This window comes from Hyla sarda, chromosome 4 (assembly GCF_029499605.1).
Source record: "Hyla sarda isolate aHylSar1 chromosome 4, aHylSar1.hap1, whole genome shotgun sequence".
NCBI classification, from domain to species: domain Eukaryota; kingdom Metazoa; phylum Chordata; class Amphibia; order Anura; family Hylidae; genus Hyla; species Hyla sarda.
Window position 1 is genome coordinate 203,807,823 of NC_079192.1, and position 19,536 is coordinate 203,827,358.

Here is a 19,536-nt window from a genome sequence, read left to right on the forward strand (position 1 = left end):
CTAATTCTACATGAACATGCCGCCGTGTGAACATACCCTCTTGGACACACTCCTGGCTTTTACTTGGAAATGCGGAATGATGACCAGAATTCCATCATGTAAATAAGGAAGTGTTTCCCAACCAAAGGGCCTCCAGCTGTTGCTAAACTACAACTCCCAGCCTTCGGCTGTCCGGGCATGCTGGGAGTTGTAGTTTTGCTACAGCTGGAGGCACTCTGGTTGGGAAACATTAAAATGAAGCCTGACATTGGTTCTTGTATGTGGACACCATTATGAACTAATCTTGAAAAAGCCTGAGAGATCAAGGATAAGTGGAATGGAAGATGCAGCAATCTACAGTATGGGGGGAGATTTATCACAACCTGTCCAGAGGAAACGTTACTGAGGTGCCCATAGCAACCAATCAGATCGCTTCTTTCATTTTTCAGAGGCCGTTTCAAAAATGAAAGTAGCAATCTGATTGGTTGCTGTGGGCAAGAGAGAGAGAGAGAGAGAAAGACCTATGTGTACACGTTATATATAGTCCTTCCAGTATAGATATATCATCTCCTATCCCTCTTTCTTCTCTCTATTCCTATATAAAATGTGTATATATAGACGAGAGAGAAAACACATACTCATATTAGGATATCTGTGTATTTATAAACGGTGTGCTCCACAGGTTTGTGCAACTCACTCTCTTGTGCAGTACCCCTAAAAGAACACTAGATGGCGGTAGCGCTCTCTGAGCCTCTGTGTCACCTGCTCTGTTGCTGCCGTCAGGTTGCTGTAGGAATGCTGAGGAGCCACTCCCGTGCAGTGCTGCCCCCGCCCTATTACTTGTCACTATACACCTCACCCGGTTACACCTGCTCCATTCACCTCCAGGATTTCTCATCGGCTGCACTCTGTGATTTGCTCATCAGGCTCTCTCAGGTAAGTCCACCCTGTGCTCGGTAGTTCTTGGTGACCCACCTGTTCATGTGAGACGTGGAGCCTTTATGCCCTGGGACATTTGTCTTCAGACAAGGTCTTCCCAGCTGTTATTTGACTTCTAGCAATCATGGGCAGGCATGCTGGTTATTGCAGTCCTCCAGGTGGGAGCAGTGCTGTAAATATACGTCCAGATCCTTTCTTTACAATGATGCTGGGTGTATAACATCTACAGTAGATCTATAACATAAAGCATAATGTATTCTGTCCATCAAAGATCCAAGACTAGATTATCTATCTATAAAAGAAAAAGTAGCTTGAAAGAAATAGCTGCTTTTACTGGGGAAGCATCTTCCCCTCCACAGTGGGAGTAGTAGTTCTGCCATTGTGTTAGCAATACATTTTATTGGCACCATAGGGTGACTGTGACAAGAATGTGGGGATCCAGCGTAGGCTTCTTCCACACTACAAAATGACTCCGTTTTAAAGATCCGTTCCAAGTTCCGTCTGAAAATCAGCTGTAAAACAGCAGTTACAAAATCCTATATGGCCGTTAGAAAATCCCATTATAGTCTATGGGATTTTTCTAATAGTCGTTTTAACCCGTTATAGCCTGTTATTAATAACGGTCGTTATTTTGTGATGGGCGATAGTAACAGGAGAATTAGTGCATGCACTATTTCTTCCGTCACACAATAACGGGTTAAAATGGCTATTAGAAAAATCCCATAGGCCATAATGGGATTTTCTAACGGCTGTATAGTCATTTTGTAGTGTGAAAGGGGCCATAGTCCTTTCTAATAGCTACTAAATATACTAATATACTAAACAGCTATTAGAAGACATTTACCTAGGTTCTCTTTCATGGACTAATATTATAAAACTGTATTAGGTCCACAATGTATGACATGGAAATGTTATGTTAGACTGTTCGGCTTCTTTCACTGTGGCGTTGTGACACGGCAATGCAAGGCACGTCAAAGAAACGGGACTAGCGGAAGAAAAAAAATACATCATGTGACATCTTTTTTCTCCCGCTACTCCCATTAAAAACAACGGTGCCCAGCTTACCCCATAATAGTAAATGGGATCTGTTGGGACCCATTGTTTCCAGTTGTGTCCTGTCCGGATAACGAACTTTAAAGACATAAAATAAAAAAAGTTTTCCGACAGGGCACAATGGCAGTGTGAAAGGTCCTTACACATATTGGCCCTCATTTACTATTGCAAACCCAACATGTTTTGTCGGGTCGTGTGCCAGATTTGTAGCGCATTGTGACAGAAATTCTGTCCATGTCAGAATTTGCGCCGAATTGGAAAAAACCCGACTAACTCTCCATTTTACTAAGGGGGCGTGTTCCCGACATTTTCACAAAAAAAAATACATATTTACTAAGGTTTCCACAGAAAATGTGGATTTCAGCTGAGGAAAACCCCACAGATCAGAGCATGTGTTAAAAAAAAGTAAATAAATAAAATAAGCAAAATGTAGGGAAACCTTTGTAAATACCGTGGAAAAAAATTGTAGGGAATTAAAACCCACAAAGAAACCTACACTCCTCTCTTAGTAAATCACCATCATGTCAAGCGTGCCATCATTTTTATGGAGAGAATATAGTCCACACCTGGCAGATTTAGCATATTTGCTGCACATTACTATACAAGTGGATGGGATTTTCAGAACGCCACCCACATGTACCTGAACAATCTTGTATGGAAAAGCAGCATGCTTATTCTGCTGTCAAAATACAGAGGCATATGCCATAGTCAGGTATAAGGGCAAGGGTACTTCTTTATATGATGCCTTTTCATAAATCTATGTATAGGGGTGCTGTTCACAATGGCAGATTGGTTGCAGAAATTTCTGGGACCGTCCTATTTATCTAAGTAAGGCTTGCCGAAATCCATAGGCATGCTGCAGAAACAACCCCATTCAGATCTGTAAAATAGATCTTTTAGTCTCAGAAATTTTTGGAAACAAGTCTGCTGTGTGTAAACATGCCTTTATGGCATCCACACCTACCAAGATATCAGGGACCACACGTATAATATTCTAAATGTTCAGCACTTTGAAGCTAGATGCAACATTTGTCTGGTCAGGGATTTTTTTTGGCTGAAAAGTCAAATTTTTTCCTTCCGTAATGCAGTTTTTGTGGCCTTTTTTTATCATTTCAAAAATAGTGTGTATTAGTGGGTGTTTTTTCCTTTTTTTTTGGGGGGGGGGGGGGGGTTATACACTGCTTTATTTTTTTTTTTTACAGAAATGCCATGACTGTTTTCAGCTTTATTGAAAAATTACATTGACCCCTGTTATGGCATTTTAAGCATTAAAGAATCTGTTTTGCACGAATCCTGACGCTGGACATCCAGTTTCTTGAAAAATGATATGACCCAGATTTACTAATACTGTTAGTAAATTCCGTCTACATAAATATAACATGACACACGTATCATAAACTTGCTTAGGGCTCAGTCACATGGCTGTTTTTTTTTTTTTTTTTTAGTGTGTGTGTGTGGTCTATAATTCATTTACACCGCTAGTTAAAAAACAGAGTGTATTAGAGGAATAAATAAAATCTCTTACCAAAGTAATTTGGTTTGGAATTTGTTGACAACCGTATATGTGGTCTAGTAATAAAGCCATGTGAATTTGCCCTTGTTGTGATAACATCACAGTCACACACGAATTATACTGGATTGCCTTATTTATATGTTTATAAAACCTTATTTATTGCCCAAGTTGTTTAAACTTGGTGCCAAAACAAAGAGTGACAATTATAGTGTATACTTGTCAATTGCTTTTAGTGCTCTTCTGCCAATAGTGTATACACAAAACCACCTAATGACTATTTATATATTAGGGCAATTGTGGCTGATCATTCAGTAACGGCGTCACATACTGATACTATAAAGGATCCTGTGCCATCAAATATGAGGTCAATATGTGGTCAAATTCATATAGCATAGCGTTGGCTTCCATAAGGTTTGGCACCGGCATTCAGAATAAGCCTAAAGGTCATCTCCAATCAAAACAAACATCATATTGTGTGTAGTTAGATGAGTAATAGAACAACCAAATGTTCCTATGTGGTTCCAAGTATTAAAATAGTTGTTGGTAGAATTGTAATTCAGCAGATCTTAATAGAAATCAAAACTTTAGATCAACCTTCTTGATCTAAATTGATCTAAAGTTTCTAGTGTTGTCATTAATTGGAAAACTGGAATTTACCTCTGTATTTAGCCATTAGGAATTGTCTACAGTAAAGGCCCCTATATTAATAAAATAAATAATAATTGTATGAACTTGATTACTTTGGCAGGACCATCCGACAAATGTTGTGTGTGGGGGCCTCCTGACTCTCCTCTTTATTGATGATGGAGGAGAGAAAGGTCAGGTTTGTTGGGTTTCAACTGTCCGATTCTTTTGTTCTTGGAGAGGTAATCCACTACCAGGGGAGTATAGCAGTGGCTTACACATGAACCATTGGCCAAGCTAAACCTTCATGTGTACGGAGGGATTGTGAGAGGTAGCCATCAACCAAACTCGTTCACTGAAAGTTACCACATACCACATGCCTTTAGTTTGGGATTTAGATTCATTATAATATTAAATAATTTAACATGGAAACCAAATTCAAGCTTCTTTCCTCCTGGGCAATTCTTTCTATGCTTGAAAGCTCAGAGCAGTGTTGGCATCACTTTTAGGTTCTGTTTGTGACCGATTTGTTGGAGAAATTTTTATAACTGTTCCGTTCATCTAAAGGGGCTATGCTGGTCTTACAATGAGTGTAGATATACAGGTTAGTTGCCAATGGTGGCAAGTGCCTGAACATGTTCACAATAAGGCAATGCTATTTTTTGTTTTGTTTTGTAGAGCCTGGAGGGTTGTTAAGAACAACTCTCCAGACCTTGGAAGAACTGCATTTTTTCACCTGAGGTCTGGATGGTCAATAGAAAATGCAATGGTGGTCACAGACACGAAATCCACTGTATATATTATTTAAATCTTTATGCACGTTTTTAAAGATCTTCATTGCACCTGTAATACGCCCATGGGAAACCGGCCTTAATGGGGTACTCCGGTGCTTAGACATCTTATCCCCTATCCAAAGGATAGGGGATAAGATGCATGATCGCGGGAGGACCCCCGTGATCTTGCATGCAGCACCCCGTTTATAATCAGTCCCCGGAGCGTGTTTCTCTCCGGGTCTGATTACCGCCGACCACAGGGCCGACGGTGTGTGACATCACGCTCCGCCCTTCAATGCAAGCCTATGGGAGGAGGCATGATAGCTGTCATGCCCCCTCCCACAGGCTTGCATTGAGGGGTGGAGCGTGACGTCAGGCGGAGGCGTGACGTCACACGAACACGCTCCGGGGACTGATTATAAACGGGGTGCCACGTGCAAGATCACGGGGTCCCCAGCGCCGGAACTCCCGCGATCAGGCATCTTATCCCGTATCCTTTGGATAGGGGATAAGATGTCTAAGCACTGGAGTGCCCCTTTAACCATGGATCTGCCCATGTGAAACTTGGACATGTAGGCTAGGTTCACACTGAGAAAGCTCCAGAAGGAAAAATTTCATCCAGAGATTCCGAGTGCGCCCTGCGCCGACTGAATCAGTCGACCCTAGGACCATATGGACATTGCTATTCCCATAGATGCCAATGTCTTTGACACAGATTCAAAGTGTGATCATAATTTTGGCAGCAGAATTTCGAATTCAGTAGTAATTTCCGATGCAGCAGATTCCTATTGGCAATGGGATTCCACTGCACAGTGCGTGCAGTGGAATCCCATTGCCAATAGGAATCTGCTGCATCGGAAATTACTAAGCCGAATTCCATTGTGTACCTAGCCATACTGTGAAAGAGGTTGTTTGTTCAGAACTGGGGCTGACCATGTACCTTTCTCTCAGTGCTTCACTGCAGGAAAAATGTGAGGCCAAAGAGGGGATTACATGTGGAAAATTCTCCTTGCCGGACAACCCTCTTAACTCAGATTGTGCAAATGAAAGTTTTACATGGGTTAGAACCGCACTTATAGTGTAAAATTTGGGGAAAATTGTGTGAAAGACCATACAATACTAAAAAGTGTGTGAAAAACTGATTCTGTAACCACAGTCTACTATACAGTGATCCCTCAACATACAATAGTTTCAACATACAATGGTCCAGAAAAGACTATTGTAACTGGAAACCAGACTCAACATACAATACTATGGAATCTGCAAAACATGTCAATGGCCGGAAGAACCGACCAATCAGAATGGGCATTCACTGGTAAAACCCCTGTATTCCTAAATTGCGTGCACTGACTGGCTGTCTGGTAGCGCCCCCTACAGTACAGGGAGGTACTACATGTTTTGTACTACTTTTAATCTATGCCACGGTTAGCTGCTCCTTTTAGGCATCAGGTGAGGGCGGCTCCATTTTACTTTTTTAGGACACTGTGTGTACTGTACAGGACCCTGAAGAAGCTCCTATCCTCTACATAGACCAGCGTTTCCCAAAGAGGGTGCCTCCAGCTGTTGCAAAACTACCACTCCCAGCATGCCCGGACAGCCAACGGCTGTCCGGGCATGTTGGGAGTTGTAGTTTTACAACAGCTGGAGGCACCCTCGTTGGAAAACACTGAAATAGACAGTGACAGCTCCCAGCAGATCTTTCTTACTTTTATATGTAAGGATTTGCTTTATCTGTATTAGTTATCTACTTATTTTTCTTTAATCCTCTTTTTCTCCTATTTTTGGATGAAATTTTGGTGCTTCAGAACCAATTACCAGGTTTCCATAGTTATAGTCTCAACATACAATGGTTTCAACATACAATGGTCGTCCTGGAACCCAATAATATTGTAACTTGAGGGACCACTGTATTATGTTTTCAGCTGAAAAACTGGAAAGTTCAGTTTTTCTGTTTTCTGTTATCTCTGAATAACTTCCTAACAGGAGATAAGGGGATTAGAATTATTGTGCGAATGACATTCCAGACCTGCAGCAGATAGATGTGTCTAGCGTTTCTGGGGTCCATCTTCCATTGGTTTTATCTATAACTTCCCATTCACCCAGGACATAAGGTGTCAAGTGTGCGCGCAGGTGTTTATTACTATGGATAACCGGCACCCCGTTCACCCTGTAGAATGATATCATACATTTGGTTGACAGGAGATGGACCGGCTAGATGTTCATTCCAGCAAAGTCTTCATGTATAAATGTATACCGATGATAAATCTGTACGTGTTATGTCAGTGAAGGAGGGCAGCAGGAGAATTCTCTTGTGTATCTGCCAATCTGCATCTACTGCTCCAAAGACAGAATAAATGGCAAGCTATCCTTCCTAAATATCAGTCTCCGGATCTGCAGAGAGAAATTTAATTTCCTGTAAACTTTATCATGGTTTCAATGACGAAACACATTCTGGAATACTAGAATTGTTTATAAAAGTGAAGGTTTTAAAAGCAAAATATTTACGTTTGGTGATACTTCACTGGTACATCAGGGAAGAGTATATTCAGCACTTGCCTAAGAGGCAGGGATCGGTAGGTATGGCGGGTCTGTTGTCACCTAGTCGTGACATTCTACAGCAGGAGGTGGAATTTGAACTTGACATCAAAGTCCCTCTCTTTTTGTTTATATTAAGAAATAAAACATATTTTCTTTTACGTGCTGCCTTTTTCTGTAAAGACAACATGCTGAAGGAAATTACTTTGTTTCCGCACAACGGGCAGAGGTTATTTTGCTTCCTTCATCCTTGTCATTCTTCCAAAATGCAAGCTTTGAGAAAAAAATGCAGAAATATTTTTTGCTTCGCACATAACAAATGATCAGATACCTATCTACAAGAATGGTTGATCCCGATAATAGAACAAGGCAAAAATAGGGACATTTATTTTCAGATAATTTGTCCTGTCAATCCATCATCTCTACGCAGACTGATATTTAGTACACCCCTCCAGCATGCAAATAAAGATATACAAAAATCTAAAACGCCATATATCATATATATATATATATATATATATATATATATATATATATATTAAATTCATTAAATGTGTAGCAGGTTGCAGATTTACTTTCATAGGGGTTTTGGAAAGTTTAGACATTGTAACCATATAAATAGTTATGTTCTGGTCTATTAAAGGGTACCTCTCATCAAAAAACGTTTGATATATTATAGATTAATGTATGCAGAATAACTTTACAATTGCATGTTATTAAAAAATATGCTTCTTTCTATTTAATTTTCCACTTTCCACAAGAAATGACCACTAGGGGTCTCCCTACCAGTCCTGGCAGCTGGAGTCCTAAACACTACGAGCTGCCAGTCTGCTTTGTTCACAAAGGAGAACACTCAGAGCTGCCAGCCTGCTTTGTTCACAGCCTGTTTGACTGTGAACAAAGCAGGCTGGCAGCTCTGAGTGTTTAGGACTCCAGCATGAGTCAGAAATGCTTGCTAACAGGACTGATCGGGAAAAATACAATAGAAAGAAGCATATTTTTCATTAACATGCTATTGGAATGTTATATTATTGTTATATATATATATATATGTTATGCTATTGCTATGTTATATTTTCATTAACATGCTATTGCTATTCAACATTCATTAATCTAAAATATATCAAAAGTTTATTTGATGAGAGGTACCCTTTAATCTAAGCCCAAATGGTACTATTTTACAACAGCCATTTGTTCTTGATAATTCTTATATGAATCAAAGTGGGAAATTTGGCTTACTGCCCCCACAGCCATGTTCATTGACTAACACTACATTGTTGTGGGTGAAAGTTTTCCGTCCCTTTCACATTTTATGTTGTTGAGGCCTTGTGCTAAAATAAAATAAAGATATCTATTTTTTTTACCCAGCATCCTGCACTTAATACCCCATAATGATAATGTTAAAATAAAATGATAGGGGGTTGGCAATCCACTGCTAAGGTAACTTGAGGGCTTAACTCTTCTTCTGTGGCTGCTGTGGCTCTGGGAATGATAAAGCCTGGCAGGACCAGGCTTTGTCAGTTGAGCACAGAGCACACAGATCAATGTGGTTCTATGGAACCACATTGATCTATATGAGAAAACTAATGATTCCTCATAAAAGTGTACTAAAAGTGTAAAAAAATAAAAATAAAAAAGTTTAATAAAAGTTAAAAAAAGCACCTTCCTTTTCCAAAATTCCATATAAAAACATAATAAAAATAAACACATGTGGTATTGCCGCATGCGTAAATGTCCGAACTATAAAAATATAACATTTATTAAACCACACGGTCAATGGCGTATACATAAAAAAATCCAGTCCAAAACTTTTTACTGATGAAAACTTCAGATCATGGCGCACAAAATGAGCCCTCATACATCCCTGTATATGGAAAAATAAAAAAGTTATAGGGATCAGAAGAGGAAATTTTAAACCTACTAATTTTAGTGCATAAAGTTATAGTTTTTTAACAGAAGTAAAACAAAATCAAACCTATATAAGTTGGGTATCATTTTAATCATATCGACCTACAGAATAAAGATAAGGTGTCACTTAAAAAATAAATAAATAAATAAATAAATAAAAAAAAGTGCACTGCGTAGAAACGGAAGCCGCCAAAATTACAAAATGCCATTTTTAGTTTTGTTTTTTTCTTTTCAATTTAGCCCCGCAAATATTTTCTTTTTGGTTTCGCCTTAGATTTTGTGGTAAAATTATTGATGTCATTACAAAGTAAAATTGGTGGCACAAAAAACAAGCCCTCATATGGATCTGTAGGTGAAAAATTTAAAGCGTTATAATTTTTAGAATGTAAGGAGGAAAAAACTAAAGTGCAAAAAATGAGAAAACCGCGGCTCTGTGCAGCTAATATGCGTGTTGTTGACCTCACTGAGGTCGGCTACACGCCCCTTCCTTACAGCTCTATGGGAGAGGCGGGGATTCACAAACGCTGCATCTCCGCCCCTCCCACAGAGATAAATGGAGGGGGGCCTGTTGGCCACAAGGTCATGCTGCGGCCGACACACCTCCTGCACGGGAGAGCTGCAGCAGAGTTGGGGCCTCATACAGGAGATCGCAGAGGGTCCCAGCGTTCGGACCCCCCCCGCGATCAGACACTTATCCCCTATCCTGCAGATAGGGGATAAGTGTCTAGCTCTGCAGATCTCCTCTAAAGGGAACCTGTCACTATAGAAATGCTGTCTCTCGGCATCCTGTTATAGAGCAGAGTGGATTTAGTATTACTTTTATTGAATAAAACCTCTGATCTCCCTATGTGTTGAAAGTGCAGTGAATGATTCTATCAATTTGTGACAGTAATCACTGGACTCCGAGGAATAGCCAGAGCAGGGGTTTAATCAGATTTACAAAGACTTTAATAAAAAACATTATTATAATATAAAAAAAACTACTATTTATACCTATTATTCGTTTTCATTTTGCGCTATGTAAACCCATTCTAACACTGTAAAAAGTACAAACACAAAGTCACAAAAACAAAATAAACTAAAAATCTATCTCCGTCATCTATCCGTGTAGAAATATTACATATATACTTGAACATCTAAGATTTATAGTCATTTCCAGGCATGGTAGGTGTGGTCCTAAAAAAGACTGCGATTCACAGGACACCTGAAGAGAACATTGTGTACGTGTGGAGGCAGAGTTCATGAACCACCATCATCTAACCTTTTCTAAGAAAGGGCTTAAACCATATATGTCTATATCATCTTCAGTGTTTGAATAACTAGTCTCCAGGAGTGTAGCCCAGTGAGGACAAGCATGTTTGTTTAACACATTCATTCTATAGGTATCTAAAGTTGTGCTTGAAAATCCAGTAAGACCAGTTGGTGAAGAGATCGGCCGTACACTAGAGCTTATTCACGAGTGACTCAACTAGTTGTCAGCTAAGATACTGTACCTGACATGTCATATGTGATGTTTAGGAATGGTAGAATGAGAATATTGCCGGTGACAAGGATTATTTGATTGTATTGAGTTGGTTACTGTTTTCAGCTCAGGTAGGACCAAAATATTGATAGCTTGCTTACATTATACTCTTCCATTCATGGCCTATATCTGGTAAGTAATGATTTTGTTTGCACATTTGGCAGCTAGCTGTAGAAGTCTACAACACATGTCTGAGGAATGCAAGAGTAAATGAAATGTGAGTGGTTTGTGTACTCATGAAGTAATCAGGTAGATAAAGGACATCAATAAGTAGTTACCCGATGTGGAATATAGTGCACCAATTTCCCTATTACCAGGGTTATTAGAGGACAGGAGTTGGAACTTACTAACAGTAATTTCCTTATCAGTATACAAAGTATGAAAATAAAAATAGTTGAGACATTTCCAGTTTTTTAATCAGCTTCACAAGACTGTACCATTCATGGCACCCGTACAGCATAAACGGCAAAGAGATGCTATAGAGCTCCTTACCGCTCAAGCCCAGTACTAAAAATTGCAGACTGACTCCCAAGATTAAAAAGTACCTGTCATGATCTTGATAAATGTTTTAATCCTCCCAGTTCACTCCCCCTATCATGATAAACCACCCCCTTGCCTTTATTGTTATTATTTTATCATTTTCAACCTTGATCTTGTGCTGTATATTCTGCTCAGTCTCTATTAGCTCCATGAACTCAGAAGGGACGTTACATCATCTGAAGCCCTGCTGGGGAGAATTTTTCCCTTAGGCTGGGTTCACACGACGTTTTAGCCATCTGACTGCCGACAGCAGGAAAATTTCAAAACCAGCCGCTGCTGTATCCCCACTGGACCCACGCCAATCTCATTAATTTAAATGCGCCAACCGGAGTCAGATAGTGACTCTGGTGGGCTAATTTTTGCACCATATCAAGCTTTGTGGCCAGACTGAAAACTGATGTGGTGCAAAAATGAGCCGACTGGAGTCACTATCTGACTACGGTTGGCGCATTTCAATGAATGAGATTGGCGCGGGTCCGGAGGGGATACCTCAGCAAAATTTGCCCACCGGATCCGGCAGCCAGATGGCAAAAACGTGGTATGAATGTACCCTTACTCTGCTATGCAGTATGCAGCTCTGAACACACAGCCTTGAGCAGTTCAGTGTGAGATGGGCTTTGATTGGCTGAGACTGCACACACACATCTCAGCTCTGTGCACTGAACTTTACATTGTGTAGTCTCTGCCCAGAAGCTACAAAAGGGAGCTGAAATAGCCAGCACAATTTTTAGCCCTGTGCACTGAAGGCATCATGACTATACAGCAGTATTTCCCAACCAGGGTGCCTCCAGCTGTAGCAAAATTACAACTCTCAGCATACCTGGACAGCCTTTGGCTGTCCAGGCATGCTGGGAGTTGTAGTTTTCCTAAGCTGGCGACACCCTGGTTGGGAAACCCTGCTCTACAGTCTTGCTCAGCTCAAAGGGAAAAGGAGCTGAAATATTCAGTTCCATATACTCTATACACTGTGCTGAGGTTCCACCTGCATTTCCTGACTTTTGTCTCTGCCAGGCTGCTGCAAGATGGACCGGAAGGAGAACCCCTGGTGGCCAAATTTTTAGGGGTGAATTTATTAAATAAAGTTGCAAAATTGTATTATATTATATTTTAAAAGTAATAGGCTAATCTAGAATATATTACGTTTAATTGATGATGACAGGTACCATTTAAATTGTGTCATTTGTTTCAGTAGCACTGTACAATAACTTCAGTGTCATTGATCCATGACAAAACATTTCTGCCTTTTTTCTGGGGTTTCTTCCTTTGGCTTGCCCAAGAATTACCTGCTTACCTGAGAGGGATTAAGTAATGTTGCATAAACTGTAAATATAACGTGCCAAATCCAGCTGTACTTACTCTAACCAGAAGTGGGTCCAAAACACAGAAAGGTGTGCGAATACAATAATAATAATAACTCTTTATTTATATAGCACACACAGATTCCACAGCGCTGTACAGTCAAATTGGTTTAAATATATCCATTACAGTTTTTTTTATCTGTTCCACTCCGAGTTTCACAAGATATTTACTACAATACTATGTGTGCCTAAGGCTGGGTTTACACAACAATTTGGGTCCCCACTGCCAGAGTACCTGAGAATTATGTGAAAGAAGTATTCCAATGTTTACTGTGTATTGCTTAGTCTTTTATTGGGCCTAAATGTATTCTACTAGTGAATAGGTTTGATCCAGTTCCTGTATGTTGTTTTTTATTTATTTTTTTATAACTCAAACATGATGTGAATGGGGCCTTATACACTTGAGAAAAGATCAGTCAGGGTGGATGCGTGGGAAGAAGAAGATTATTTGCTGTTTTGATAACCACAAGTAATTCTTGCTGCTGTCTGTTCAGTGGAATGTAGGTGTACAGGTCCAAGCCATTCCAGGTTTACTTTTGTCTATGTGACATCTGACATTCCATCTATAAATGGAGCATTTTCGTGCCAAGATCATTGTTAATAATACAAAACCAAGTGTGCCAGCTAGTTCTGAATGGCTAAGCAATTGAACCGTTCCAGTGTCTGCTCTTTAAGTTGGTCTGAAATAGAATAAGACAGTGAGGACCCTACTGTTTGTACTAGTCATAAGGGCTTTCCAGGTAGAGAGGCAGTAAGAGAACATGTAAACCATTGTGTATTTTGTAGCATCTAAGTTTTAGGCTTATGTGTACTGCTGACAGGGATACGCATCTGCTATTCATGGTTCATGTTAAATACATTCTGTTGTTATATCAATAAACACGCCTGTCTATTAATCTGTTATTTATATATTATTACAGCCTGAATCATTTATGGACATTCAGTGTAAACAATGGTTTGTTTTATAGGCAACTTCATCTGCGCTTTACTGTGTTAGACAGTAAGCCTACAATGCTTTTTGTTAAGCCTTTGTTCAACCCCAGTGAGCTGTATTATGAGCAAATGTCAGTACTTCCAATGGGAAACTAAATGCAGATTTTGCTTATTTTGATGCTACCGTTCTTGCTCCTGCATCATTATAGCAGTGAAATATCCTTGAAGATTGAAATTAAAGGATATTCTAGCCTTTCTGAAAAATGCTGCAAAAGTTAAATCAGTGGGGTTTAACACTAGGATCACATAAAGTACCATGAGTTCAGGCAAATAACTTCAACAACAGGGACCAAAAATGCTAAGATGAGCTGGATCCTCTGAGGGAGAGCAGATCCTTGTGGCTGCTTTCTGCTTTGGTTAATAAAGTGGGGCCCAATAGTCATATGCTGAGGTACACTTAGTAATATCCTTGGTAAGATCCAGTCTATCTCACTTAAAAGGGATAGTTGAGTATTTAATATTTAACCCCTATCCACAGGATAAGGGATAAGTGTCTGATCGCAAAGGTCTGACTGCGCAGAATTTGAAGCTGCAGATTTGAAGCTCTGTTCAGTCAATTAGTTTACATTAAAATATTCAGCTTCAAATCCTGTGCATGAAATATGCGCAGGATACTGTACTTGTGAATACCCCCTTTAGGGTACGTTCACACATACAGGATCCTGCGCAGATTTGATGCCCAGGTTTTAGAGCTGTGCTCAATCATTTAGCTTACATTGAAATCTGCAGCAGAAAATCCTGCGCATCAAATCTGCGTATGTGTGAGCATACCCTTAAAGCGTACCTTTTTCAGATTACTTTCCGCTGTTTTGTGTGTAGCTGCACTATTCCTGGTCATTATATAACTTCTATACAGCATTTCTCATCAGATTTTTGCTCTGTTGGCTTTATCCTAAATTTTCATTTATCCCTGAGATGAAGGATGGAGACAATATTTGATGACTCCTATACACTGCACACGCAGAGAGGTGGGAATCCTGCTACCCTATATATACACACCCTAAGAAGCAGCAGTAGCAAAGAGGATCGTATAGAGCAGAACTGAGCACTGTAAGCTAAGAATCACACTGGGTTTACATCTAATATCTTAGTAAACTTATGCAGTCTCTTTACAATCTCTGGTTGATTTTGTCCTTCTTCAATCACTCCCGGCACCTCCTGTCTCTATGGACTTGTAAGGGTAGCATACCTTGCATCACAGTTGATCTAGTTTTTTAGAGTGAATGCATGTTTGTGGGTCTGATAAGAGAAGAAAGAGGAATATTTTTCTTTAGGATATATTGCAAACTTTCTTACATGCTTGCACTATTGCGTACACAATAGTGGGTTATAGCACAAAGTTTTTAACAAAGGTAGTGTGTCGTTTCAATAGGCTGGGTTTAGACCACGTTTTTGCAATATCTTTACCGTATCAGATTTTTGATAAAAAAAACGGATTCCTTAAAACCTGACTAAACTGTATCAAAATATGTGTACAAATTTTAATCCGTATATGGTTTGAAAAATTATGTCCGGTTGCATCCATTTTTAAGAAAAAACTTATACGTTTTTAACTTTTCCATTATGAATAGAGTTTCACTTGTTTGATTGAAATTTTAAGAAAAAAACTGCAAAGTCAAAAACCGTACGGTTCTGTACGGTTCCCATTGACTCCCAACGTATACGTTTCAATACAGTTTTTAACCCGGACCAAAAACCGTGGTTGGCTACAGTTTTGGGTATGAGAAAAAAACCTGACAAAATTGTATAGGATGCAAAACGGACACAATCTGATGCATCTTTTGGCATACGGTTTTCAAATTGAAGACGTATATGGGAACTGTATTGCAAAAACATGGTGTGAACCCAGCCTTACCATATTTTATTGTGTATGGCAAATATATCTGGACTACTTAATTAGTGGTCTGTGGGATAAAAAGTAACTAAAAACCAACCACACGACAAAACTAGCAAGTTGCTTGATCTTGCTGTATATACTTATCATGAATTTATTTTCTCCATTTTTAGAGTAAGGGCATGGTTTATTGTGAAAAAACACAGCTCCCCTAAGCACAAAAGTATCCTTGTGAGAAAATGCCGAGCAACCTGTTGAAACTAAGCTCTTCAAGCATGGAATCCGAGTTTGAGAGAAGTGGAAGTTTTGATAGTCAAAGCAGTCAACGTTCAAGGTCCCGAAGCCATAACTTTGTAAGTACATTAAATAAGTCTTCTAAAAGTATAGTATGGTGCGGTGTAAAGAACATGGAGTGAATGTATTCATATGTCTGTTTTTACAATTACTCATATTACAAAAACTCTAGTCAGCTGGTATGAAGGAACTAACACGAGTCACACAACCTTCTATGTTACTGACTATAGCTAAATGCCTAAGTTAAAGTTGTTTTCCAGTTCTATACACATAGAGCTTGTTCACTATATACGGTAAGTATGCCACTCCCCAGTATAGTTCAGTACATCTTTACTTCCTGCTACTGAAGCATTTTTGTTTACAGTCAGAGGCATAATACCTCCTGATATTGTGCTGTTCATGCAGGCCCATGGCTCTTCCAATAGTATGAGGACTTTCTCTTATCTTACCATAGTCAGAGGTGGGGTTTACAGGGCACAGGATATTTAAGTATTTTTATGGAACACAGTAAATTTGAGTATTCTGGGGGGCACAATACACATCTTCACCTGGCGGTAGCCCTGTCTGTGCAGAGAGGTTTGGAGGTGGGGCCAGCGCGCTGATGTCACTTTGATCTGGATGAGGTAAACATTGTTAGAGAGAGGGCCACCCACACTACAATCCTGTAATCTTTCAGTTTCCCTTTTAGCTTGCAGAGGACAGTTTCTAACATGTCCCCTTGTTATGTTAGGATTTACTTATATTACAGTTTTGCGATTTTTGCTGGTTAAAGGGGTACTCTGGTGGAAAACCTTTTTATTTTTTATTTTATTTTATTTTTTTAAATCAACTGATGCCAGGAAGTTAAACAGATTTGTAAATAGTCCCATAGACTTTTGTTGAGGGGGCAGGCGTGACATCACGAGGGGCGGCCCTGAACACGGAAGCCCACACACAGCGTTCGGAGCAATAATCTTCTGGATGCTGGGGAGCGGAGCTCCAGATGCAGGGCAGCAGAGTACCCCTTTAAGGTCGGGTGGGGGTGGGGGTCTAAACAGCCAGATAGGATAGGGGATAAGTGTTAGAGGGTGGACGTGTTCCTTTGCTGTATTTAGAGATATGCATCTTTTGGTACAAATCGGTCCAGCTATCTATTTTGTGGTATAAGTAACATTTTATAGTACATGTGGGCCTTTGAGTATGAAGCTTTAGCATACAGTTAGTATTTTTGAACCAAGTAGTTATTCTGCATCAACAAATCCCTACCATGTCATTACAGCTTAACCTTTAGCACTTATATAGTATTTGTTTTCATTAGTGAAAAGGAAACAATAGTCATGGATCCACATAATTAACTCGTGAACCCCATGCAATGCCACATAGGTTACATGCTGTAGCTATGTCTAATAGGATGTGACCTCAGCTGTGTCCCAGGATACAAAGAGGCAGGAATGTCACACAGACGTAAAGTGGTATTTATCACATAAGTATATATTAGTACTGCCGGTTGGTGCTTCCTGCATGCTGCTTAGGTAATATGTGCATACGGTCACCTTTGTGATTTCCTCCCATAACGTTCTATGACACATGGAATGTGCATTCTGTCCAGCACAAAGCCAGAGAGTACAGGATGGTCATAAGTACATTGTTGTAAATGGGATTCTTAGTAAATCTCTTTATGAACTGAATGCTGGTTAATACCCTGACAGGCTGGCACGTGCTTACACTGCTTTGTCATTTAACCTGTAATTTTAAGGTCTGTGCTACTGAGAGAGAGGGGCTGTCCCTTGGTAGTACCCTTGATACAACAGATGCCACTGCAGGCGACATGAGCTATTGAAGTAAAAATAGCTGTAGGTTATTATGTGTGTTTAGGACTGGATTTCAGTCTGGTTTAGTGTTATACCAGCAGAAGTGTTGCAAAGTATTAATAGGTTGGAGTGGGCTTAAGTCACGGATGCAGATTCTTTTCTGGTCTGAAGGTCACACTTTTATACACTGCTACAAGAGCTTCAATAAAACCTAAAGGGGTATTCCAGTATGAGACATTTAATGCCTGTCTACAAGATATATATAGGTTTCCACTTTTGGGTTGCAAATTTTTTAGAGGAACACAGAACATTGTATAAACAGCACAAGAGATAGCAGCACACATGCCAAGATAGTCCATACTGGAAAATCCCTTTAGGTTGCTTAAAATAAATCTCATACAGCTGCACTCGGCCCCTATAATAATGCCAGCCACTCAGTGCCCCCATGACAATGCCAAGCACACAGTGGGCCCTCAACAGTTCCATCCTCACAGAGCACTCTATAATGACACCATAGTGTCAGCCACACAGTGCTCCTCATAACAGTGCCTCCTATAAGTGCCCTGTATTAATGCCAGCCACATAGTCCCTTGATAACACAATCGGGTACACCTACCTATAACAATGCCAGTCACACAGTACCCCCATAACATTGCTTCCCATAAGGTCTACCACTAGTACAAGCCCTACAGGGCCCCCTATAATTAACCTGACAGTGTCTCATTTGAACTCCCCTCTACCACTGGAATACAAGCATACCTGTAAGGCTAGGTTCACACTGCGGAATCCCGGGGCAGAATTTCTGCTAGAGATTGAGCCGGCGGCACCAGGACCTCATGAACTGCATTGCTGTCCCCATAGATGGCAATGCATTTGTGAGCAGATCTCCCAAAAGATCCACCCAGAAATACATTGCAGTCTATGGGGGCAGCAATCCAGTTTGCTCGGTCCTAGTGCCGCCGGCTCGATCTCCGGCAGAAATTCTGCAGTGTGAACCTAGCCTAATAGTTGGGGCCACACAAAACAGCATCAAGGGCTGTATGTTGTGAACTCATGGCTTAAACTGAATGCATCACCTAGATATTTGAACTTATTAGAGCTAAACACTGAAACATATTTCTTTTATTTCTAATCTGTTTTTTTATTTTTATTTTTTATTTTTATTTATTTTTTAGTATTGAATTTTAGTACATAATTACAAGGGCAGCCATCTTGCCATAGCTGTTTACACTGCTGGAAAATGATGATCTATATCCGTGGAAGTCTCAGATTTTTTTTAGGTATAGCAGTCAGAATGAGCATGCAAGATTTCAGATTTCAAATAAAAATTGTGTTCAACATAAAAAAAAAATAATTCACATAGGTAATTTTCTGTTTCCCTTAAAGCTGTTGTTATATTTGTCAGTTAGTAGTCGTGATTACAATCGGTAACCAACATTCTAGCAGACAAGGCATATAAACTGGGAATAGAAACCAACAGGGCCCAACAGGAGGAAAGCACGAAGCGAAATTATGTTACCAATTATTTCTCTGCATGGAGAACTCCTGGGGTTTAACATGCAGACAACTATCTAATATTTATGTCTTATGTAATGTAGTAATGTAGCTACTACATACAGTCATGGGCGTAAATGTTGGCACCCCTGAAATTTTTCAAGAAAATGAAGTATTTCTCACAGAAAAGGATTGCAGTAACACATGTTTTGCTATACACATGTTTATTCCCTTTGTGTGTATTGGAACTAAACCAAAAAAGGGAGGGAAAAAAAGCAAATTGCACATACAGTGGACATCAAAAGTTTGGGCACCCCAGTTAAAAATTTGTATTAATGTGCATAAAGAAGTCAAGGAAAAATGGAAAAATCTCCAAAAGGCATCAAA

The 19,536-nt window shown here is 39.8% G+C and overlaps 1 protein-coding gene across 2 annotated transcripts in view; it reads left to right on the plus strand.

The window, feature by feature from the left end:
- Positions 1–243: 243 nt before the first annotated feature.
- The window catches only part of PROSER2 (proline and serine rich 2), a 30,317-nt gene continuing 11,024 nt past the window's right edge, over positions 244–19,536 (plus strand). The window contains exons 1-3 of one of the 2 annotated variants that reach the window (XM_056569357.1): positions 244–338; positions 662–915; positions 15,745–15,924. In XM_056569357.1, coding sequence (XP_056425332.1) covers positions 15,811–15,924 — 114 coding nt within the window. In that variant the 5' untranslated portion in view covers positions 244–338; positions 662–915; positions 15,745–15,810. Of the gene's footprint in view, positions 339–498; positions 916–15,744; positions 15,925–19,536 lie in introns of those variants that run through there. The other variant, XM_056569356.1, reaches the window with a different exon arrangement.